This window comes from Podarcis liolepis, assembly GCF_965112155.1.
Source record: "Podarcis liolepis genome assembly, chromosome: 2".
NCBI lineage: Eukaryota > Metazoa > Chordata > Lepidosauria > Squamata > Lacertidae > Podarcis > Podarcis liolepis.
The window spans coordinates 90,396,309-90,415,842 of record NC_139555.1 but is presented as its reverse complement, the minus strand read 5'-3'; the positions used below and the strand labels follow the sequence as shown (position 1 = coordinate 90,415,842).

The following is a 19,534-nucleotide window of genomic DNA, read 5'->3' as shown; positions in this document are numbered from 1 at the left end:
TATTTAAATAAAAATGAACTGAATATGGATAAAGCTAGGAAACGTTGCACTATTCCAGTACAACCTTTGGCCCTTAGATGACAGGAGAAAGGATCGTTTCAGGTTGGTGGAAGAGAATAGATAATAATGTTTCTCTCTTATGTAAGGTCACTGTAACACATGTGAGCAACATGTGGCTCTGGCTTGGTCGAATTTCACAGGACCACAGGCCAAATTTTATGTGGGCAAGGAGGGGAAAACCTCAGTTGGCACTAAATGCAGCCGCCAGATTTCTCGTTGGGGTTGAGCTTAAATCAGGTCTAAACTTTGTTTTAAAACAGCTGCATTGGTTGCCACGAAATTTAAGGTGCACAACTTGGGACAGTACACCCTGCCTATTAAGTAGTGGGTTGACAAAGCAGACGACACAGAGATTTCTCCAAGTGGTTCTTTATAGTAAGCTGGAACTGAACTGAATTGAACAGCAAACAGCTCAGCCGGCCTACTTTTATAGGCAGTCAGCTGTCAACATTGTAACAACAGCAACCCAGGGTTTCCCAACTAAAGTACCGGTAACTGATGTGGACCTGAGTGAAAACTATAAACACGATACTCCTGGTGGCCAGAGAACTTCAATACATAATACTGCCCCTCTGCCAAAGTGACCCCCGCCCACTGGAGCCAAGAAGGGCCGTGCTATGCTGCCTGCTAGCTTGCTTGGATAAAACCAACTAAATCCAATTGAACATGGAACTGGGATTACGACCTCTTAAATCAGGGGTCAGCAAACTTTTTCAGCAGGGAGCCAGTCCACTGTCCCTCAGACCTTGTGGGGGGCTGGACTATATTTTGAAGAAAAAAATTGAACAAATTCCTATTCCCCACAAATAACCCAGAGATGCATTTTTTTTAAAGCACACATTCTACTCATGTAAAAAAGCGCCGATTCCCAGACCCTCCGCGGGCCAGATTTAGAAGGCAATTGGGCTGGATCTGGCCCCCAGGTCTTAGTTTGCCTACCCATATCTTAAGTCATCTTCCTACTGTAAAATTTAGCATCAGTAAACCTGGTTTGAAAACCCATAAAAGCAGAATAATTTTTTTCACATGAAATTTAGGACTCTTTCATTCCCACATCCTAATTTAAATATTTTATGCAATGCAAAGACTGATTTTGTCAACAATCGAGAAGATAATATCAAATATAGCTCCTAATTAGACTCCCAATGCCTCCTACTTCACACCAGTATTTTAGACTTGGAGAGGAATGCTTGCAAATTCTGCAGTGTTTGAATTAAGGGAAACTTACCTCTTCTGTTAATAAAAACCAGCAGTGTTAACCAGCAGTGCAGGATTCTATACTCACTATAAACTCTGGAGATTTTCCTCTCCAATAAGCACAGGAAGAAAACAAAGAAGAAACCCAAATATAAGGAACATGCAGAGATCTAATCATTTTGGGGGAAGGAAATTATGTTTGTGTGTGCATATATAATATGGGGAGGGAGAGAGAGAGAGAGTTTGGCAGCAGAGTTTTTATGTAGTGCCTAAACTGAGCCTATGAAGAGAGCACAGCAGTTTTACTGGCTTGGAGGGAATGACATTGTTTACTGTGCCAGGAAGACATCCATCAGCAAATAAATCCTAGGGGCCCTGCGGTGGACTGACAAAGGGTAGAAAACAAGTGCTCAGGGGCCGTGTGGTGGTTACTTAAAATTATACTGCAGCAGCAAAAACCTTTTGGAAAGAGTCTGCTGCCACACACAACATGACCATCACTCTTGCCTAGTCAAAATCCAGGACAGGTGCATCTCTATATGGTTACCATATAGCAGCTTTTCAGTTTAATGCTGGCTGAAACAACAACAGAGCTTTGTTCTCCTAATATGCCATGTCCCAGGCCTCGCCTTGGCTGAGATCAGTGCTTACCATACAGCCACGTTGTTGATGTTATTGTTGTTGTTGTTGTGCCACACATCTGACCGGGCTGCCCCAGCCACTCTTGGTAGCCTCCAAGAAATTATAAAGCCCCAGTAAAACATCCAACATTAAAAATGTAGTTTTGTTGTTGTTTAGTCATTTAGTCATGTCCGACTCTTCGTGACCCCATGGACCAGAGCACGCCAGGCACTCCTGTCTTCCACTGACTCCTACAGTTTGGTCAGACTCATGCTGGTAGCTTCAAGAACACTGTCCAACCATCTCGTCCTCTGTCATCCCCTTCTCCTTGTGCCCTCCATGTTTTCCAACATCAGGGTCTTTTCCAGGGAGTCTTCTCTTCTCACGAGGTGGCCAAAGTATTGGAGTCTCAGCTTCACGATCTGTCCTTCCAGTGAGCACTCAGGGCTGATTTCCTTAAGAATGGATAGGTTTGATCTTCTTGCAGTCCATGGGACTCTCAAGAGTCTCCTCCAGCACCATGGTCCAGCTCTCACTTCCATACACCACTAGTGGGAAAACCATAGCTTTAACTATACGCTCCTTTGATGTAGTTTACTGTTTACCATATGTTCTTTCTGCAACTGCCTAGAAACTATCTTGGTATTGAGTAATATATAAATATATGAAATAAGTAAAATAGCATTTTTGTATGAAGAAGCTCATATTCATTACTTGGAAATAACCCAGGTTTTTTTATCTGTATTTTAAAGAGTAGAAACAAATAATTCCTGGAATTACAACTTTCCCCATCATCGTCACACACTTCATAGTAACATTAAGGGCTGTTCTCATATTCATAAGCAATATTCTCCATAGTGACAAGCAAGAAGCAGGATGGAAACCTATCTTCCAGTATGTTCTGCAATGCAGAAGAAGTATGTAAGACTCAATGTAAAAAATTGGTGCCTCAATTTAGGAAGGAATGATGAGCAGACTTAAAATCTAGCGGCAGCATTAAAGTTGCTTAAGAAATCAAGAGAGATAAAATGTTCTTTTGGAATTGCATTCAGAGTAGACAAACTGCAAAGAGAGAAAATCCAGCAGTCAGCTGCAGAATTCATGATCAGGTTTTTAATGGTATAATCAATACTCCTTTTGGAATATAGCAGTGGTGCCTAAAGGAGTTCTAGAAGCCCTTTTATCTCAACACCGAAATGTTCCAACAGGAACCAGTCGTGATTAGTTCAGATATTACGCTCACTTTCTGTGATTCAAGAAGCACTTCTTTAAAGTGTCACCCTCCTCCGCTTGGGAATGTTGCCATTCTAAACAGACAGGTTTCTTTCTTACAACAAGAGAAAGCCACAAAATAAAGTTAAACGTGTATTTAAAGAGATCATATAACTTATTGGGACGCCTTTGCAACATACTTCTCACTCCACTATGTAATTTTATGACAAACACACCCAAACCAGTTGAGATAAATATACACAAAGTCACTGGATGAAGCAATTGGAGCAGGTCTGTATTCTTTGAAAGGTCAGCTGTAGTAACATTTACTAATCACTGCTGTTTGCTATTTACTAATACACATCAAGCACATTGAAACGGTCTACCCACTCCCATTTAATCAGCCATGACAGAATTATAGAGTCAGTTTCAAATGGTCCAAATCTACCATGCCATGCCTCTTTTCTCCAGCCTTCATGCTCCCACAAAGCTGGTTTGGAGCAGAATAATAATAGAGGTTTACCGTATTTTTTGCTCTATAAGACTCACTTTTTCCCTCCTAAAAAGTAAGGGGAAATGTGTATGCGTCTTGTGGAGTGAATGCAGGCTGCGCAGCTATCCCAGAAGCCAGAACAGCAAAAGGGATTGCTGCTTTCACTGCGTAGCGATCCCTCTTGCTGTTCTGGCTTCTGAGATTCAGAATATTTTTTTTCTTGTTTTCCTCCTCCAAAAACTAGGTGCGTCTTGTGGTCTGGTGCATCTTATAGAGTGAAAAATATGGTAAGTTAGCAGATGCATAGTGGCTGGAGGATGACAAAAGGGAACTAAAGATTGTGCACAAAAGGGAATGTAAGCAGGGCAAAGGAGTCGAAAAGCTGGTGTAGTAATTGGGGGAACTTCTGTGAGGCTATTTTTCATAAACTTTTGTTTTTAAACCAGCCACTGTTCAGTCTGAACGATGTCTGGTATACCATTGGCCAGGTTCTTTTCTGTGAATGATGTCAGCAGGACTTGTCACTAACAGAGCCTCTGCACGTTTGAAAGCCTCCAACTGCAATATAGTAATACACTGAAAAGTTGACTTCTGCAATTGAGAAGTTGTTCACCCTCAGATATGCCAAGAAAAATAAGTCTAGCGTGTGATCCGCTGGGTGTGCTGCATCCATGGCTGTCATGATGGCCATAAAACCCCCAACAAGGTAGCTTGTGGGTTTTCCCCATAACCAACAGATTGGATTCACAACTGTCAATCCAAAGCCTTCTGAAGGCTCAGGCAGGGAAGCTGTCATGGGGGGGGGGGGTTATTGCACTGGGAGGTTCCTTAATTTGCCTGTCCCGATGGCACAACTCATCCATGCAGGGCTCAGCAGTATAAGCCAGATGAGCCTTCTCATTAAGGATTAAGCCCAAGATAGGGTTAAGCCCAACATGATGGTGACTCCAACTCTCATCAGCCCCAGTCAGTATTGCCAATGGCTAGGGATGCTGGGAATTGTAGTCCAGCAACATCTGAAGGGTTACTGTGCTGATTACCTCTGTCCTAGATAATACATAGATGTTTTATTATGTATCAAGCTGGTATTAAATAGCAGCACCAGACCTGATAGCAAGTTTGCTAGGCAACCAGGGCTGTCCTGGCTTGGGGAAAGATCTTCCTTTCCGTAATTATTAGCTGCACAATTGTACAATGGATTCTTAGTCACTGCAGATCAAAAACTTACAATTTCAGTCTCTAAATTGGAAACTAATTCTTTTTTCCCTCTTCTTAGGTAATTTCACATATTTTAATTTGTATATTGTAGTTTGTATCAACTGCATATTATTGACATATTCCTAGCTTCAAACTATTATCATTTTGAAGCCTAGGATTTAGAAACTAATTACAAGACTTAAATGGATAAGCCCGGGGAGCTAAATCATGCAAATACTCCTATCTATGAAGCTAAATATTAAAAAAACTATTTGAACTGCTGACTTAGTAACTGGAGTTGGGATGGAATTTGCAAGATAACAACAAACCTGAGAACAATCCTCAACTCTTACCCCCCTAATCTATCCATGGCAATTGTAGTGTAGCTGTTATTAACCAGCTGCAGGGGACAACTGTGGCTACAGAAGGGAAAAAATGTTATTTTCAAGCATGGTGTGTTAATTAACACCCACATGATTATTTCTGTACTGATTTTTAAACATTGCATGGAATTGTTCAGGATAAAACAAGAGAGATACTGCAGAAAAACTCATTTTGGCAAGGGAAGCACGTTTACAGTAGCTGTTACAAGTGATGGAGTATTTGGAGAGGTGGCTTTTTCTTGCTCTGTTCCAGAAAGCTATTCCTTGACTGCAGACACATCAAGTATCATGCCCTTTGTTCACAGTTGATTGGTAATTGTCACCAGGCAACTTGTATTCCTTGCACCTGTAGGAGTCCTTGAATCTCCTATGGTTCACCACAATCCCACCCCCTTTCGACAGCTTTTGCTGCAAGGTAATTTCTTCTCCATGCTCTGATCTGACCCCACCTCATTTTATGCTATGAATAAGGTAAAGGTGGAAGTCAGGAGTGCCTGGTGTGCTCTGGTCCATGGGGTCACAAAGGGTCGGACACGACTAAACGACTAAACAACAACAAAGGTACCCCTGACCGTTAGGTCCAGTTGCGGATGACTCTGGGGTTGCATGCTCATCTCACTCTATAGGCTGAGGGAGCCGGCGTTTGTCCGCAGACAGCTTCCGGGTCATGTGGCCAGCATGACTAAGCTGCTTTTGGCGAACCAGAGCAGCACACAGAAATGGCGTTTACCTTCCCACCGGAGCAGTACCTATTTATCTACTTGCACATTGGCGTGCTTTCAAACTGCTAGGTGCGCAGGAACAGGAACTGAGGAACAGAGCTCACCCTGTCGCGGTGATTCAAACCGCCGAACTTCTGATTGGCAAACCCTAGGCTCAGTGGTTTAGACCACAGCACCACCCACGTCCCTTATGAATACTGTATTGGAATTTTATGGGTGGCACTCATGGCCTGACTTTTCTTTCCTGCTGGATCACCAACCTGGGAGGAGAACAATTGAGTGGGAAAGAGCCCTTGCCATTGGTCCTGGCCATGTTTCCAGTATTTATGCACACTTTGAAACTGCAAGGCAGGTGCTCCCACATGGCTGCTGTCGTCAGAAGCCATGCCTCAGGAGCACGAAAAGGCACACTTCAGAACGAAGATGGATTTTGTGTGATGGATTGTTGACTTTGTTATAGGAAAACTACCATGTCCTGGGGGGAAAGGCTCAGACTTAGCTGTCTCCCTGACAAGCTAGTTTTCCACACATAAGTATGTTGCTGCTGTTTTCAAGTAAGGACGTATTCAAACATGCAATCGGTCTCGGTCTCAGTCCAGTACACCTGAAGGAGCTTCTCCACCCCCATTGTTCTACCCGGACACTGAGGTCCAGTGCCAAGGGCCTTCTGGCGTTTCCCTCGCTGTGAGAAGCCAAGTTACAGGGAACCAGGCAGAGGGCCTTCTTGGTAGTGGCACCCTTTGTGGAATGCCCTCCCACCAGATGTCAAAGAGAAAAACAACTACCAGACTTTTAGAAGACATCTGAAGGCAGCCCTGTTTAGGGAAGCTTTTAATGTTTAATAGACTATTGTATTTTAATATTCTGTTGGAAGCCGCCCAGAGTGGCTGGGGAAACCCAGCCAGATGGGCGGGGTATAAATAAATTATTATTATTATTATTATTATTATTATTATTATTATTATTATTATTATTATTATTATTATTATATCCCTCCCTCCCTCTCTCACAAAGACATGGGCACATACTGTAATAGTAGTATAATCTGCTTCTCCTGCTTTTGTGGATGAGGTAGAGTTGGGAAAGGCAGCATCTAAAATCCTGATAAGAGTTAGGATTGAACCGTCTCCATGTTGTGAGCAAAGAAACAGCATCTGTGTTTGTGAATTTTCTTTTTTAGCTGCTGCCCCTCCTGCCACAATGGATATGCTCCAGAAGCCCCCTGGAGCGCCAGAAGCTCCTAATATGACACAAGGTGCTATATTGGGAAGGCAGGCTGGAAGACTCCCACTGTGTGTGGTTTGTGCTCTGCACACAGACCCTTTGGGTTTTAATCAAAGCAAGCAAGAGAAATCGTGGCTATCATAACACTTATTTTCTCAAATTTCCTTCCTCCTCCTTTTGCCATGCCTGGCTTTTTTCTAGCTTTTCTTCTGTGTCGCTAGGTGAAAATATATCTAGGCCTGACATCCGGAAACACTAATATTGCATTCTGTTGCATAACGGCATCAGCCTTGTAATAAAAAGCGAGACAGCCACAGCTACACTCCCCAAAATATTAGACGGATACCAGCAAAGCTTGCATGAGCTAGACCTGATTCCTGTTATTCTTCCAAAGGAGTCTTTTGAGCTGTGCATGATCCCATCGAGGTCGACAAGTGGGAATAAAAGCCATTTCATTTTAAAGGTGAAATGAGCAGTTTTTGTCTGGGAAAGATACAGATACTCCCTTAGTGTCCAGAAATGACTGTGACCCCCTCAATAATGGCTAAAACCTTGTTTGCAGTCTTCGACAATGTAAAGGAAGCATGACTGTGAGTGCAGGTAAGTGGAAGATAAATAAGCTTTGCAAATATTTTATTTTCATATAGATCATCTGCTTGCTCCTTGGAAGGGTCAACAGATGCTGTTAGTAGTTTCATTTATTGTGTCACCTTCTTGACCAATTAATTTATTCAGATTTTCCCCCCTTCGGTTTTCTCCGGTACGTAAAATAAAGAGGTTGTGTACTGACAGGCCATTTCTGTTTCAAGCTTTCTCATGTAAATCCTCCAGTATGATAATAGATAATGTACAAGATTCAAATGCCCTTCTCTCTTTCTCTGCTCACTTCTCCCATTAAAGATCCTGCAATAATGAGGGGGGTTGATGTCTTCCATGGAGCCATCAGCCCAGTGCTCTAGGGTTCCATGGACAGCATAAGAGCCACACAGAGAACTAGCAGTGGGTGGACTGACCAATATTTTGTCAAGAATGAATCTGAGTAGCTGAATATATTTTGATCTATGGTCCAGATTTTGTCTGGTTAGGCTCGTAGGCTTGAGCAAATGGCCTAAAGGGCACACATCCAAGTCATAGTTTGTACAATCCATTGAAGCCCCACAGTTCCAGAATATATAACTGTATTCAGGATTGTATTCAGGCTGCACTGTGGTATATTTTGCAGGAAATGGATACCTTTCACTCTCCTGTCACTGGTGTTTGTGCAAAACATATGGTGATGCTCTGGTGATGAGGTGATTGTCACCTGTCAGAGATTAAAGGCCCCAGTCCAGATTTATATTAGACTGGACCAGATGATTTGAGGCTCTGTCAAAAATGGATCTATGAGAGAATGGCATCTAAAATTCAGTTCCTCTCTCTCCAACAGAAATGTGATGTGATGAGTATCTGAAAAGGGTGTGGGTCAAAAATGCAAGTCCTCTACTCAAATTGATCTAACCCATTTCGTGTTCAACCCCCTGCCTCTTTGAGCCAGTTCCAAAATGGGCTTGAACGCCTTGTGGAGCATGTTTTGTTCCTTATTCTCCTACAAATACAGCTCATGTGGGGATTTTGCCTACAATGAGTAACTTGTTTTCTTATAGGATAAATAGATTGGGGATTTACATGCAAAAAAGAAAAACCAGTTTGTGTTTGTGTCCATCATTTCCCAGCAATATATAGCAATATAAAGTGGTAAGCAGAAATCCCCATGTGAACAAACTTTTCTTCCTGAGGCGGCATGTTCAAACAAATGTTAGTTCTGAAGGAATTAAGAAGGGTTTTCCTTTCTGCATTTTTTCTCTTTTTTTGGTCTGTCATCAATCTCTATCATTCAAAATGAGCAGCAGCCTCAATAAATGGTGCTTGAGGGACCACAGAGCGAGAAACCACTCTGGAAATAGAGAAGTGTGTTTTGGCTGAAACTGCCCTGAATTTCTACCAGCAGGTCTATCTAGCAAGTATTGCTAACTCTAACTGACAGGAACTCTAATGGGTCTAAATAAGTCTTCCTTTCCTAGCCCTGCTACCTGAACTTGAGATAACTTTTTCAACTTCAGTGACCCTGCAATCTTGAACCCACAAAATATATGCTCTGACACTGAGGAATTACCAGGCTTTCTCATATATTAACAGACACACACACGTGCGCACACACACAACATACACACATACGACCACAACCACACACCAGGTACACATTATTTATTTTTATTTGTTAAAAGTCTGTGGCATCCATTTGATTTCCCAATTTTACTTTGCTGGTTTTGTCAGCGGCTTTTGTAACAGATAAAGGTAAAGGTACCCCTGACCATTAGGTCCAGTCACAGATGACTCTGGGTTTGCATGCTCATCTCGCTCTATAGGCTGAGGGAGCCGGCATTTGTCCACTGACAGCTTTCCAGGTCATGTGACCAGCATGACTAAGACGCTTCTGGCGAACCAGAGCAGTGCACGGAAACACCGTTTACCTTCCCGACAGAGCGGTACCTATTTATCTACTTGCACTTTGACGTGCTTTCAAGTTGCTAGGTTAGCAGGAGTTGGGACCAAACAACGGGAGCTCACCCCGTCACATGGATTCAAATCACCGACCTTCTGATCGGCAAGCCCTTCTGTAACGGGTAGTTTTTCCATAATTAAGTTTCTTGCCAGAAGCAACAAAACGATTAGCTTTGGGAGGCTACTAATTTAGAGGTACGATGAAGGGCATTCTTGCTAGACAAAAAGAAAAGGAGAGGAAAGGAAAAGAGCATCCATAATTTTCCATGGATTTCTATTTCGGTTTTGAAATAGTTTTGAAATTTCTATTTCAGTTTCAGATTTCTATTTCGATACAATTTTGTATCGATACTCCCATTATACTGGTTAGTTTCAAATAGTGACTGCTAATAGAGAAATGTTTCTGAATAAGAAATTACATTCCCCCCCCCCCCGGATGCATATATCCAAAAGCCCCAGACTAGGTTACTTTTTATTAGATGGGTCATGTGGCAGATCTATGTTGCACTAAAGAGGGATTAATGTGAACTTTTGTGTGTTGAAACGTGTGAAGGAATCTGCCAGTGGGGTGGGTGTGTTCACCATGTCCTGCATAAGCTGAAAATTTCTCTTTAATTTAAACTAAAGGGATGAAGACCCCTTTATTCTAAACTTTACAGCTCTTTCTCCTTTACACTGTCTCTGGACTTCGATTGAAGGGGGCACATTAGCACTGGCCATTCATTGCATTGGTGTGTGAAAACCCCTTTAGCTTAAGCTTTAGACACAGCTTTTGCAGACTGCAGACCAATATGCTCAAATCAAATTCAGACTTCAGTGTTCATTAAACAATTTCCAATTTTAAGAAATTTCTAAGACTTATAAGGTTATATTTCTAAGACTTATAAGGTTATAAGAAGTTATGCATGGCTATATGAGCATTTATTGTGTTGCAAAGGAAATGAGAGAGAATGCCAAAATATTTCAGCTGATAAAACAAACTTCATCATTTCAACAATCCTGGATCCTGGATGCAATTATTTCCTATAGCATCTCCCTAATAACCTTTATATCATTTGCTTATTATTTGCTTCCTGTGTGAAATTTTAATTCTATTTTCTCTTTCTCAGCAACAGCCCTCATTTACTTAGTGGTGGATTAACATGGCTCTATCCGTTTTACCCAAATATATGTACAGAATTGAATCTGCACAGATCAAATTTTAGCAGAAAATGGATTGTTTCCATGATGCCATCTGTGCACACATTTGTTTTCCTTTGTCGTTACTAAGGGCTGCTTGATAACTACTTCCAGATAACCAGTCCTATTTACTTTGATTTCTTTTACCCATAGATGGATGAAATGCAGTGGGGCAAAGGAACGAAGAAGGTCCCTACTTCTGTCTGCAGCCTTCCCTGTAAACCGGGAGAACGAAAGAGGATTATTAAAGGGATGAGCTGCTGTTGGCAATGTGAGCTATGCGATGGATACCAATACCAGTCTGACGAAGTGACCTGCAAGATCTGCTCCTACAGTCAACGGCCAAATGAGAATCGTACAGGATGCAGCCCTATCCCTATTGTGAAGCTGGAGTGGCATTCCCCGTGGGCAGTCATCCCAGTCTTCTTGGCCATGCTTGGAATTATCGCCACCATTTTTGTTATGGCAACCTTCATTCGATACAACGACACCCCCATTGTGCGGGCTTCTGGAAGGGAACTCAGCTATGTTCTATTGACAGGAATATTTCTGTGTTATATCATCACGTTCTTGATGATTGCCAAGCCAGATGTTGCCGTGTGCTCCTTCCGACGTATCTTCTTAGGATTGGGGATGTGCATAAGTTACGCTGCTCTGTTGACTAAAACAAACCGCATCTACCGCATATTTGAACAGGGCAAAAAATCAGTGACAGCACCCCGGCTTATTAGTCCAACGTCACAACTAGCAATTACTTCAAGTTTGATATCAGTACAGCTTCTTGGGGTTTTTATTTGGTTTGCAGTTGACCCACCAAACAGTATAATAGATTATGATGAGCATAAGCCTATGGAACCAGATCAAGCCAGAGGAGTCCTCAAATGTGACATTACGGATCTACAAATCATATGTTCTTTGGGGTATAGCATTCTCCTCATGGTTACATGTACTGTCTATGCTATCAAGACTCGGGGTGTCCCGGAGAATTTTAATGAAGCCAAACCCATTGGATTCACTATGTACACGACTTGTATAGTATGGCTTGCCTTTATTCCAATATTTTTTTGCACTTCCCATGCAGCTGAAAAGGTAGGTGAAAATCAAGTAACTCACGGGATGATTATATATGGAAATTTTTATTTAAACGTGCTTCTGGAAATGGGCTAAATGGCTTGACCAAATATGGTTCCTTACAGCTGCAGCAATACACAATGTATTTGCCTCGCCCCTCCTGCAGTTAGTTTGTAAATCATTTGTTTGATGAAGTGTCAGATGATGGTCAGTAAGAATCAGCTGATCCATCGGTTCCTTCTGTTTGAGCTGCACCTTTTTTTAACATAATGGATAGAATGTTACTATTTTAATGGGAGGGACAGCTCATTGCTTTGATTACAGGATATAAAGTCAACATCTATTAAAACTAGTTTTGTGTCCTAATCTGCATTTTGGGAATTCAGAATCACGGGGTGCAAAGGATCGCCGAGATGCGTTTCTCAAACTAGGTATTGTGGTGCAATCCTATTAACATGAATAGAGTATAGCCAGTGGTAAGTATATAAAAGATTGCAGCTTTTGTTGTGGGAAATATGGCTACAATTTCTAAATATGAAGGTTCAGTGTTGCCTTAACCAAGCTGTTTTTTTGACTTGTACACATTTCAATGGGGAGTCTACTTGTGTAGGTTCCCTGTGCAATATGAAATCTTGTAAGATCAGAGCTATAAATTGTGCAGGGAGCCTACAAAAAATAGAGACGGATCTCCACTGCAAAAGTTCAGTCCCCAGAACATGGAAGGCTGCAGCGACAGTGATGCAAAGGAAGGCGAGTTGTTGCTTGAAGAGTACTCTAGATTTAAACATATGCATGAATTTCTAATTGACTTTATTGTGCCTTAGTGGAAGGAGATTCCGCAACTTCCTTGGAAATATATTTTCCATTTTAACGCTTTTGGGTTTTGCTTCCAATATTGTATCCACTTTCTAATATGCATTTCTTCAATTTAGTTAGGAGGATGTCTTCTGAATTGGTGACAAAAGTTTTTCTAACGTCAGGATACATTATATCCACAGTAGTCCTTCTTGTCCATTATACCCATTTCCACATCAAAGAAGAAAAATTGGGTTGGTTGGTATGATTTGTTGTTAACAAATGCATTTTGACTCCTAGGAGTATATATACTTGCATAACAGACTTGTCATCCAAACAAGTTTTGCTCCGTGCTTTTGTACTTGCCTATTATTATAACCATTTCTCAGACAAAACTAGATTGTATGCTTCTTCTTCTTTTTACTTTTTAAATTTAATTTCCTTCTGCCTGCAGAATTTGGGATCTGAAGCAATCATTGTCAGAAGACCATGTTTTGTAATCAGACCATATATATATATATATATATATATATACACACACACACACACACACACATATACACACACACACACACACACACACACACACATATATATGATATATCTCTACGCACGGGCAGAGGAAGAGGAGTGCAGGGGGAGTGCACTGCCCCTGGCAGCGTGATCCCGGTGGTGTGCCATCGCAGCTGCCCCCGCCTGTGTTGGGTGCCACGCCCCTGCAGGCGATGTGCCATGCCCCCAGGATGCATGCCACGCCCCTGAGGGAGGCGCACCATGCACCAGGACACATACCAGCCCTTCCCCGCCTGCTCTCTGCCCCCCAGTGCTGGAGTATGAAGCTCCGCCACTGTCTCTACGGAGACAGTTATCACTTAGCTTAGTAAGTGACACTGCACATATGTATAACAAAGCAGGGTACAGTGTGATTCATTGATCTCACCTGTTAGAAGGCCACGTGCAGGTAACATTTGCAAGTCCTATTCCATTTACAGCAGTGGACTAACCAGGTAATTATTCATAAAATCAAGGCTGATTCTGTGAGCAGGAAACAATTGACCAAACTAGATGTGCTGTCTAGAGTTTTGTGAACGGAACGATCATAATTTCTAATACTGGGAAATAAACTGCATTAAGATAATAGTATTGCTAGGCCTTTGAATGTTTCTCCTTGTACCATTTTCCTGATTCAAATCCCTTCTGAATGCATTTTGAAATGTTCAAGTACATGCACATTGGGTTGTGCTCCCTATATATTGATTTAGGTTTTCCTATAATACTGGCATGGATAACATCTGGCCTTATTAGTTCTTACAACGTTAAATGTTGAAAAATGGCATTATATTATATAATATAATAAGGGACTGTAATGATGCCTTGGAATAAAATTACACTATATGAAAATGTGAAGAGAACAAGAGCTATTGATAGTTTAATGGTAACATTTCTGGAGGCTTTGTTATATTCAAGAAGTTTTTAATATTAGAAAGTATTCAGGAACTTAAATCAGAAGCAATAAAAATTGTCTTGATATTGATCTTTTTATAAGACATAATAATATAAATGTGACCAGCACATTTTAATGTGACTAAGAAATAGGGATTTATATATTAAAATGTGCACATTCTGATTTTAGAACAAGCACATTGTGTGTGGCCAGCATTAACCCCAATTATACACATATAATTTACTTAGACTAATCACTGTCTTCCAATTAAAAATTAGTTTTCAGCAGAATCTTTTCTGTGCTAACAGGACGGGAAGAGATATATACTGTGGTGAGGGAATTGGGTTTGTAATGGAAGGAGAAAATGTTTGGGAAAGAACTGCAGGTGTCCTTACAACCCTTCCTTCTTGTTCAGACTTGTGAAACTTCTTGGAACTATGAGGAAAGGAAATATTAAAAAAGAAGAAGAATATAGATGCTGTTGTGATATTGTGGAGACACAGGAGGTCAAGTACCTCTCTGCCCTCCTATGATTTATTTAGTTAAAATTATTTCTATCACACTTTGTGGTTAACATACAAAGCAATTTAAAAAATAAAAATCATACAAACCAACATAAGAGAGTGTAGCCGATTAAAAGCTGAAGGTAACGTGGTTGCTTAATTCAGAGACTATTGGGTAAAGCCATTTACCATAAGCAAGGCTGGATTTAGGTTTGATGGGGCCCTAAGCTACTGAAGGTAATGGGGCCCTTTATATATCCAGCTGTCCTTTGTCAACAACAAATTGTTGCTGTTTTTTGTGTTGAATATATGCTATATGGTCATTTATGGACCTAATAGGTATCTAAAGCCAGTTGCACATGCTGCCATGTAACCATGCAGAATGTAGGCACCCTATATAGTATATAGAAATGAGCAAAGCAGTGATATTTTAGGGAGCAGACTAGCAGGTGGGGCCCATTACTTAGCCTACGCAACACAAAACACTGTTGCTGTATGTAGGTTTTATTTTATTTTTTTATCTTATATTTTGGAAATGTACATGCAGTTTTTTTCCTTTAAATATTTTAGGGGGCCCCAAAGAGAGTGGGGCCTTAAGCTATAGATTGTTTACCTTATACGTAAATGTGGCACTGACCATAAGCTGCAGTGTTAAATTAGACTACCTTGTGATTTTGTATACAGCCTTCTTACAGTCAGTGAAGAGTCATCACAGGGGAGAATTTACTGGATGAAATGCTTACGGAAAGTGAAATACAGGGTCATTGCCACTTTCCATGCCCCTGAAATAGTTTCTGCCATAGCCACAATGGCAGTAGTGCAGGCACCCATGAGATTTTTACTGTGATCTCACCTGAGGAAGAACCCCATCATGGCTGGCTAGCAGAAGCCGGGAAGGCAGTGGCAAAGGCACCATTGGCAATTACAGGCAGCCCTGTGAGCAGACACAGGTGGAAGCCACAGGCAGGCAGACCCATGGATGGCAGATGGGGGAAAAGAAAGACACCCACTGTTGTTCCCGGTCTACCATCTGAACCATGTGACGCATGTGCCCAGGGCCAGATTTAGGTTTGATGAGGCCCTAAGCTACTGAAGGTAATGGGGCCCTTTATATGTCCAGCTGTCCTTTGTCAACAACAAATTGTCACTGTTTTTTGTGTTGAATATATACTATATGGTAATATATGGACCTAATAGGTATCTAAAGCCATTTGCACAGAACAAAATATGTATTTTACCAAAGTAATTGTTGAACTGAAATGCAATTAAGAAGAAGTATATTAATAGTGAAATACAATTAAGAAGAGGTATATTAATAGTAAATAATTATTAAGCTCTAACTTAAAATGATTTTTTATTCATAACAAACTTAATAATGCAAACACATTGGCATTTGGCAAAAACAAAAATTTAATTTTATTAGTTTTTTATCTTATATTTTGGAAATGTACATCCAGTTGTTTTTTTTCCTTTAATTTTTTTGGGGGAACCCAAGATAGTGGGCCCCTAAGTTATAGCTTGCTTAGTTTATATGTAAATCCGGGCACTGCATGTGCCCATGCTACTGCCTTACCACCAATTAGCACATCAGCTCATCTGAAGGCATTCTTCTTATAGAGATCGATCCCTTAACAGATCTTATTGCGCTAGCTTTCTTCCTTATGAGAACGATGACTTCCTTGTAATTGAATTGTGAACAGCTGAATCAAAGTCTTTCTCCACAGCCATGGGGAGTTCAGAATAGCTGACATCCCCGACTCACCATTTTCTGTCCAACTAAACACTGTGGTGCAGCACAGCTTATTAACCTCTCCCTTTGGCAGCGAGTGTTGTACAAATGGAATGCTAGTGATAATGCTGCCAATATAATTGGCCTGGACAACAAAACTGTTTTAAATTCTCCCCAGATCTGTGGATACCTTGATCAGGAGCAAAGGCAGCCTCCGAGAAGTGTTAGACCAATTATAGAAGCTATAGGTTTATACTAGGATCAATACAAAGTGGCACTTGAAAAGAGCAAAAACAGCCCCTGTAAGGTCAAGCCAAGCACAGCTAAATCAATAAGCCAAATTGAATCAAAATATTAGAATAGCAAAGTGAGACGATAAGGAGTTGAGTGAGTCAAGCAAGTTCTCTAGCAAATTATTCATGTGACTGACACACAAAGCATATAATTATTCTCTGAAAGCTTCTCCCTTTTCCAACACATGCCTTTTAATTCTTACTGTATTTGTGTTCTTAGTCTTTTAGTTCTTAGTCTTTTAAGCCAGTACACATTGTCAAGAAATCAGTATGCATTTAAGCCAGGTGAGCTCCCGTTGCTTCGTCCCTGCTCCTGCCAACCTAGCAGTTCGAAAGCACGTGAAAGTGCAAAAAGATAAATAGGTACCGCTCCGGCGGGAAGGTAAATGGCGTTTCTGTGCACTGCTCTGGTTTGCCAGAAGCGGCTTAGTCATGCTGGCCACATGACCCGGAAGCTGTATGCCGGCTCCCTCGGCCAATAAAGTGAGATGAGCGCTGCAACCCCCGAGTCGGTCACGACTGGACCTAATGGTCAGGGGTCCCTTTACCTTTATATCATTATCCGTATAGCATTATGCGATACCCATGCCTGTTCATATTTTGTTACATGAGCACATACTAGGAAGTCACATTCACTCTGTCACACAATGATCCACATGGATTTGTTTATGCTTTTCCCTACACAGAGTTTCTTTATGTGCAAAGCTCATTAGCTCATTATGCTCAAGTGTTCCTTGGCAAAGCAGGCATTGTTGACACTGTTCCCTGGAGGTAGAAAGTTATAAATATCCCACAACACTGGTCTGGGGGCCAAATTATATTTCATTAAATGCAAGATCAGAATTAATATGCCTGTTTGATGGGTTGCTGTTGGGTGAACAACAACTGCCGTCAAGGCTATGATATGTGAAGAGCAGGGTTAAACATCCCTTTGTGTGCCACAGTCCTAAGGAAAATCACCCTCACACCACTATAGCAGTTGCCTTCCCACAGCAAACAGCAGCTTCAGGAGGGTGATTTTCATTGAAATGGCAGAGTGTGGATCAAGGGTTAACTCTCCTCCTTACCCACATGTTGTGCTCCCCCACAGCTGTTATTTAACAACGCAAACTAAAAAAAGTTAGCCATAGTCACAAATATACCCTAAGGCAAATTTTGGCCCTGAGAAAACAAAGCTCTTTGCAGAAGCAATCTGAAAGTGCTTATCATACTAGAACAAACTCTCCTTGAGGCTAATGTGTGTCTTCAATCATGTATTTTTCTGAGCATCCATTAAAGAAATTCATGTTTAGGTTGGGTTTTGAGGATGTGTGGGAGGATCAAGTGCTTTTGTTGTCAGAAGTGCATTCTGCAAGGTTTTTGACTATTACATATGAACCCAAGCCATCCATTTTATCTAGCAGTATTGCACTCATGGAAGGTGGCTAGAATTATGATCTTGGAACTTATCAATAATTTTCAACGTGCTGAAATGATGTCAAGGCACTCTTTGAGATGTCTGTGTCTGTAAAGCTGTAGGCAAGGTGCTCTAGCAGAAAAAAGGGTGTATCAGAAAATGTTAAAAGTATATGGATAGAGCAAGAGAAACAGTATGCATACTTCTTTCTGCCTAGCTGCAGTGAAGAGTAGCATGGTTAGGAGCTGGCATTGATCATTGTGTTCCCACAGAAGCTGTGTCTATCATCACTCAGCCTGACTTGCTCTCCTGCGTTGCTCTTCCTGTGCTCAAGCATCCAATAGAAGAATATCTCACTGCATCTAGCTGCGAAGTCTAATTGGGGATATATTTAGGTTTCTTTGAACTTTTATAAACTATCATTATCTGAAAGGCGTTAGTAATCTCTTAACGTTGATTCTGTGTTTGAGTATGCTTAGTGGGGAAAGTGTGAGGAATATAAGCAGCTAATTCATCGCCTCTAGACAAACCTTTGCTTTCATGTCCCAGTTGCAGAGGCCTCTGTCACATCCTCCCATTCCGTGTATCTCTACTAGCAGGAAATGTGAAGCCCTTAATCCCATTTGCTGTTGAAACCAACTACCCTCTCTCCTCTGGTGACATTTTATTTTTTAAAAAAATGGCCTTTTCATTCAAAACAGTGGGAGAATGAGAATGTGCCAGGTCCATTTGGCAGAATGAGTAAACACACACATTCACTGAAAGTGTGGAAAAGGCAAAGTAAACAATGGCTGGGTGTCCTGCTATGGTGAGCAACCTTTCTGTGCCAGCATTTCCTCCTCCCATGTGCTATTCTGGGGGTTCTCCCAACTGCCTTGGGTGAATTTTGGGAGCATGGGGAGAGTGGTGGAGGACACCATTGTGGAAGCTGAAGGCCTTGTGCAGAGCTTGCGCCAATGGGACTCGTTTGGTTCACCCTACACAATGTAATTCTCAGGCACATAAAAAAAGCTGTATTTAGTAATGTCACATTTGCAAAATATTACTGTACTTACAACACATTTAGGGGGATGGGGTGCTATTCCCTGTTTGGTTGTCCTGCGAAATATTGCTTGACTGTTGAGGCTAATTTGTGTTTCACCAGGAAAGTGAATGTGTGCCATATCAACAAATGCTTGATGTAGTAGTTGCTATAGCAACAATATATTCCTGGATGTCAGTGTCCCAAGCCTTCCAAGGAACCATTTGTCAAGGTTGCTAAACTATAATACAGAGCTTTCAACTGTCCCATGCTTCCTCTGCTCTCTCCCCACTTTACTCTCCAAAATATAAGGCTATGTTTAGTTGTACAGCTCTACAAAACTGTGAAGATACTTTGACATCTCAGAGTGAAGGAGATTTTGTCCAATTTATGTAGGATTCATAACTTGACAAAAATTATGACTTGTAATGTGGTCAGATCCTCACTAGTGAT

The 19,534-nt window shown here is 41.3% G+C and overlaps 1 protein-coding gene across 3 annotated transcripts in view; it reads left to right on the top strand.

Annotated features, from left to right (window-relative positions):
* GRM7 (glutamate metabotropic receptor 7) overlaps positions 1-19,534 on the top strand; it is a 392,717-nt gene that overhangs the window by 299,184 nt on the left and 73,999 nt on the right. For 2 of the 3 annotated variants that reach the window (XM_083491453.1, XM_083491454.1), the window contains exon 8: positions 10,983-11,918. The exons of the other annotated variant lie outside the window; for it this stretch is intronic. In XM_083491453.1, coding sequence (XP_083347579.1) covers positions 10,983-11,918 — 936 coding nt within the window. The remainder of the gene's footprint in view (positions 1-10,982; positions 11,919-19,534) is intronic. 3 annotated transcript variants of the gene reach the window in all.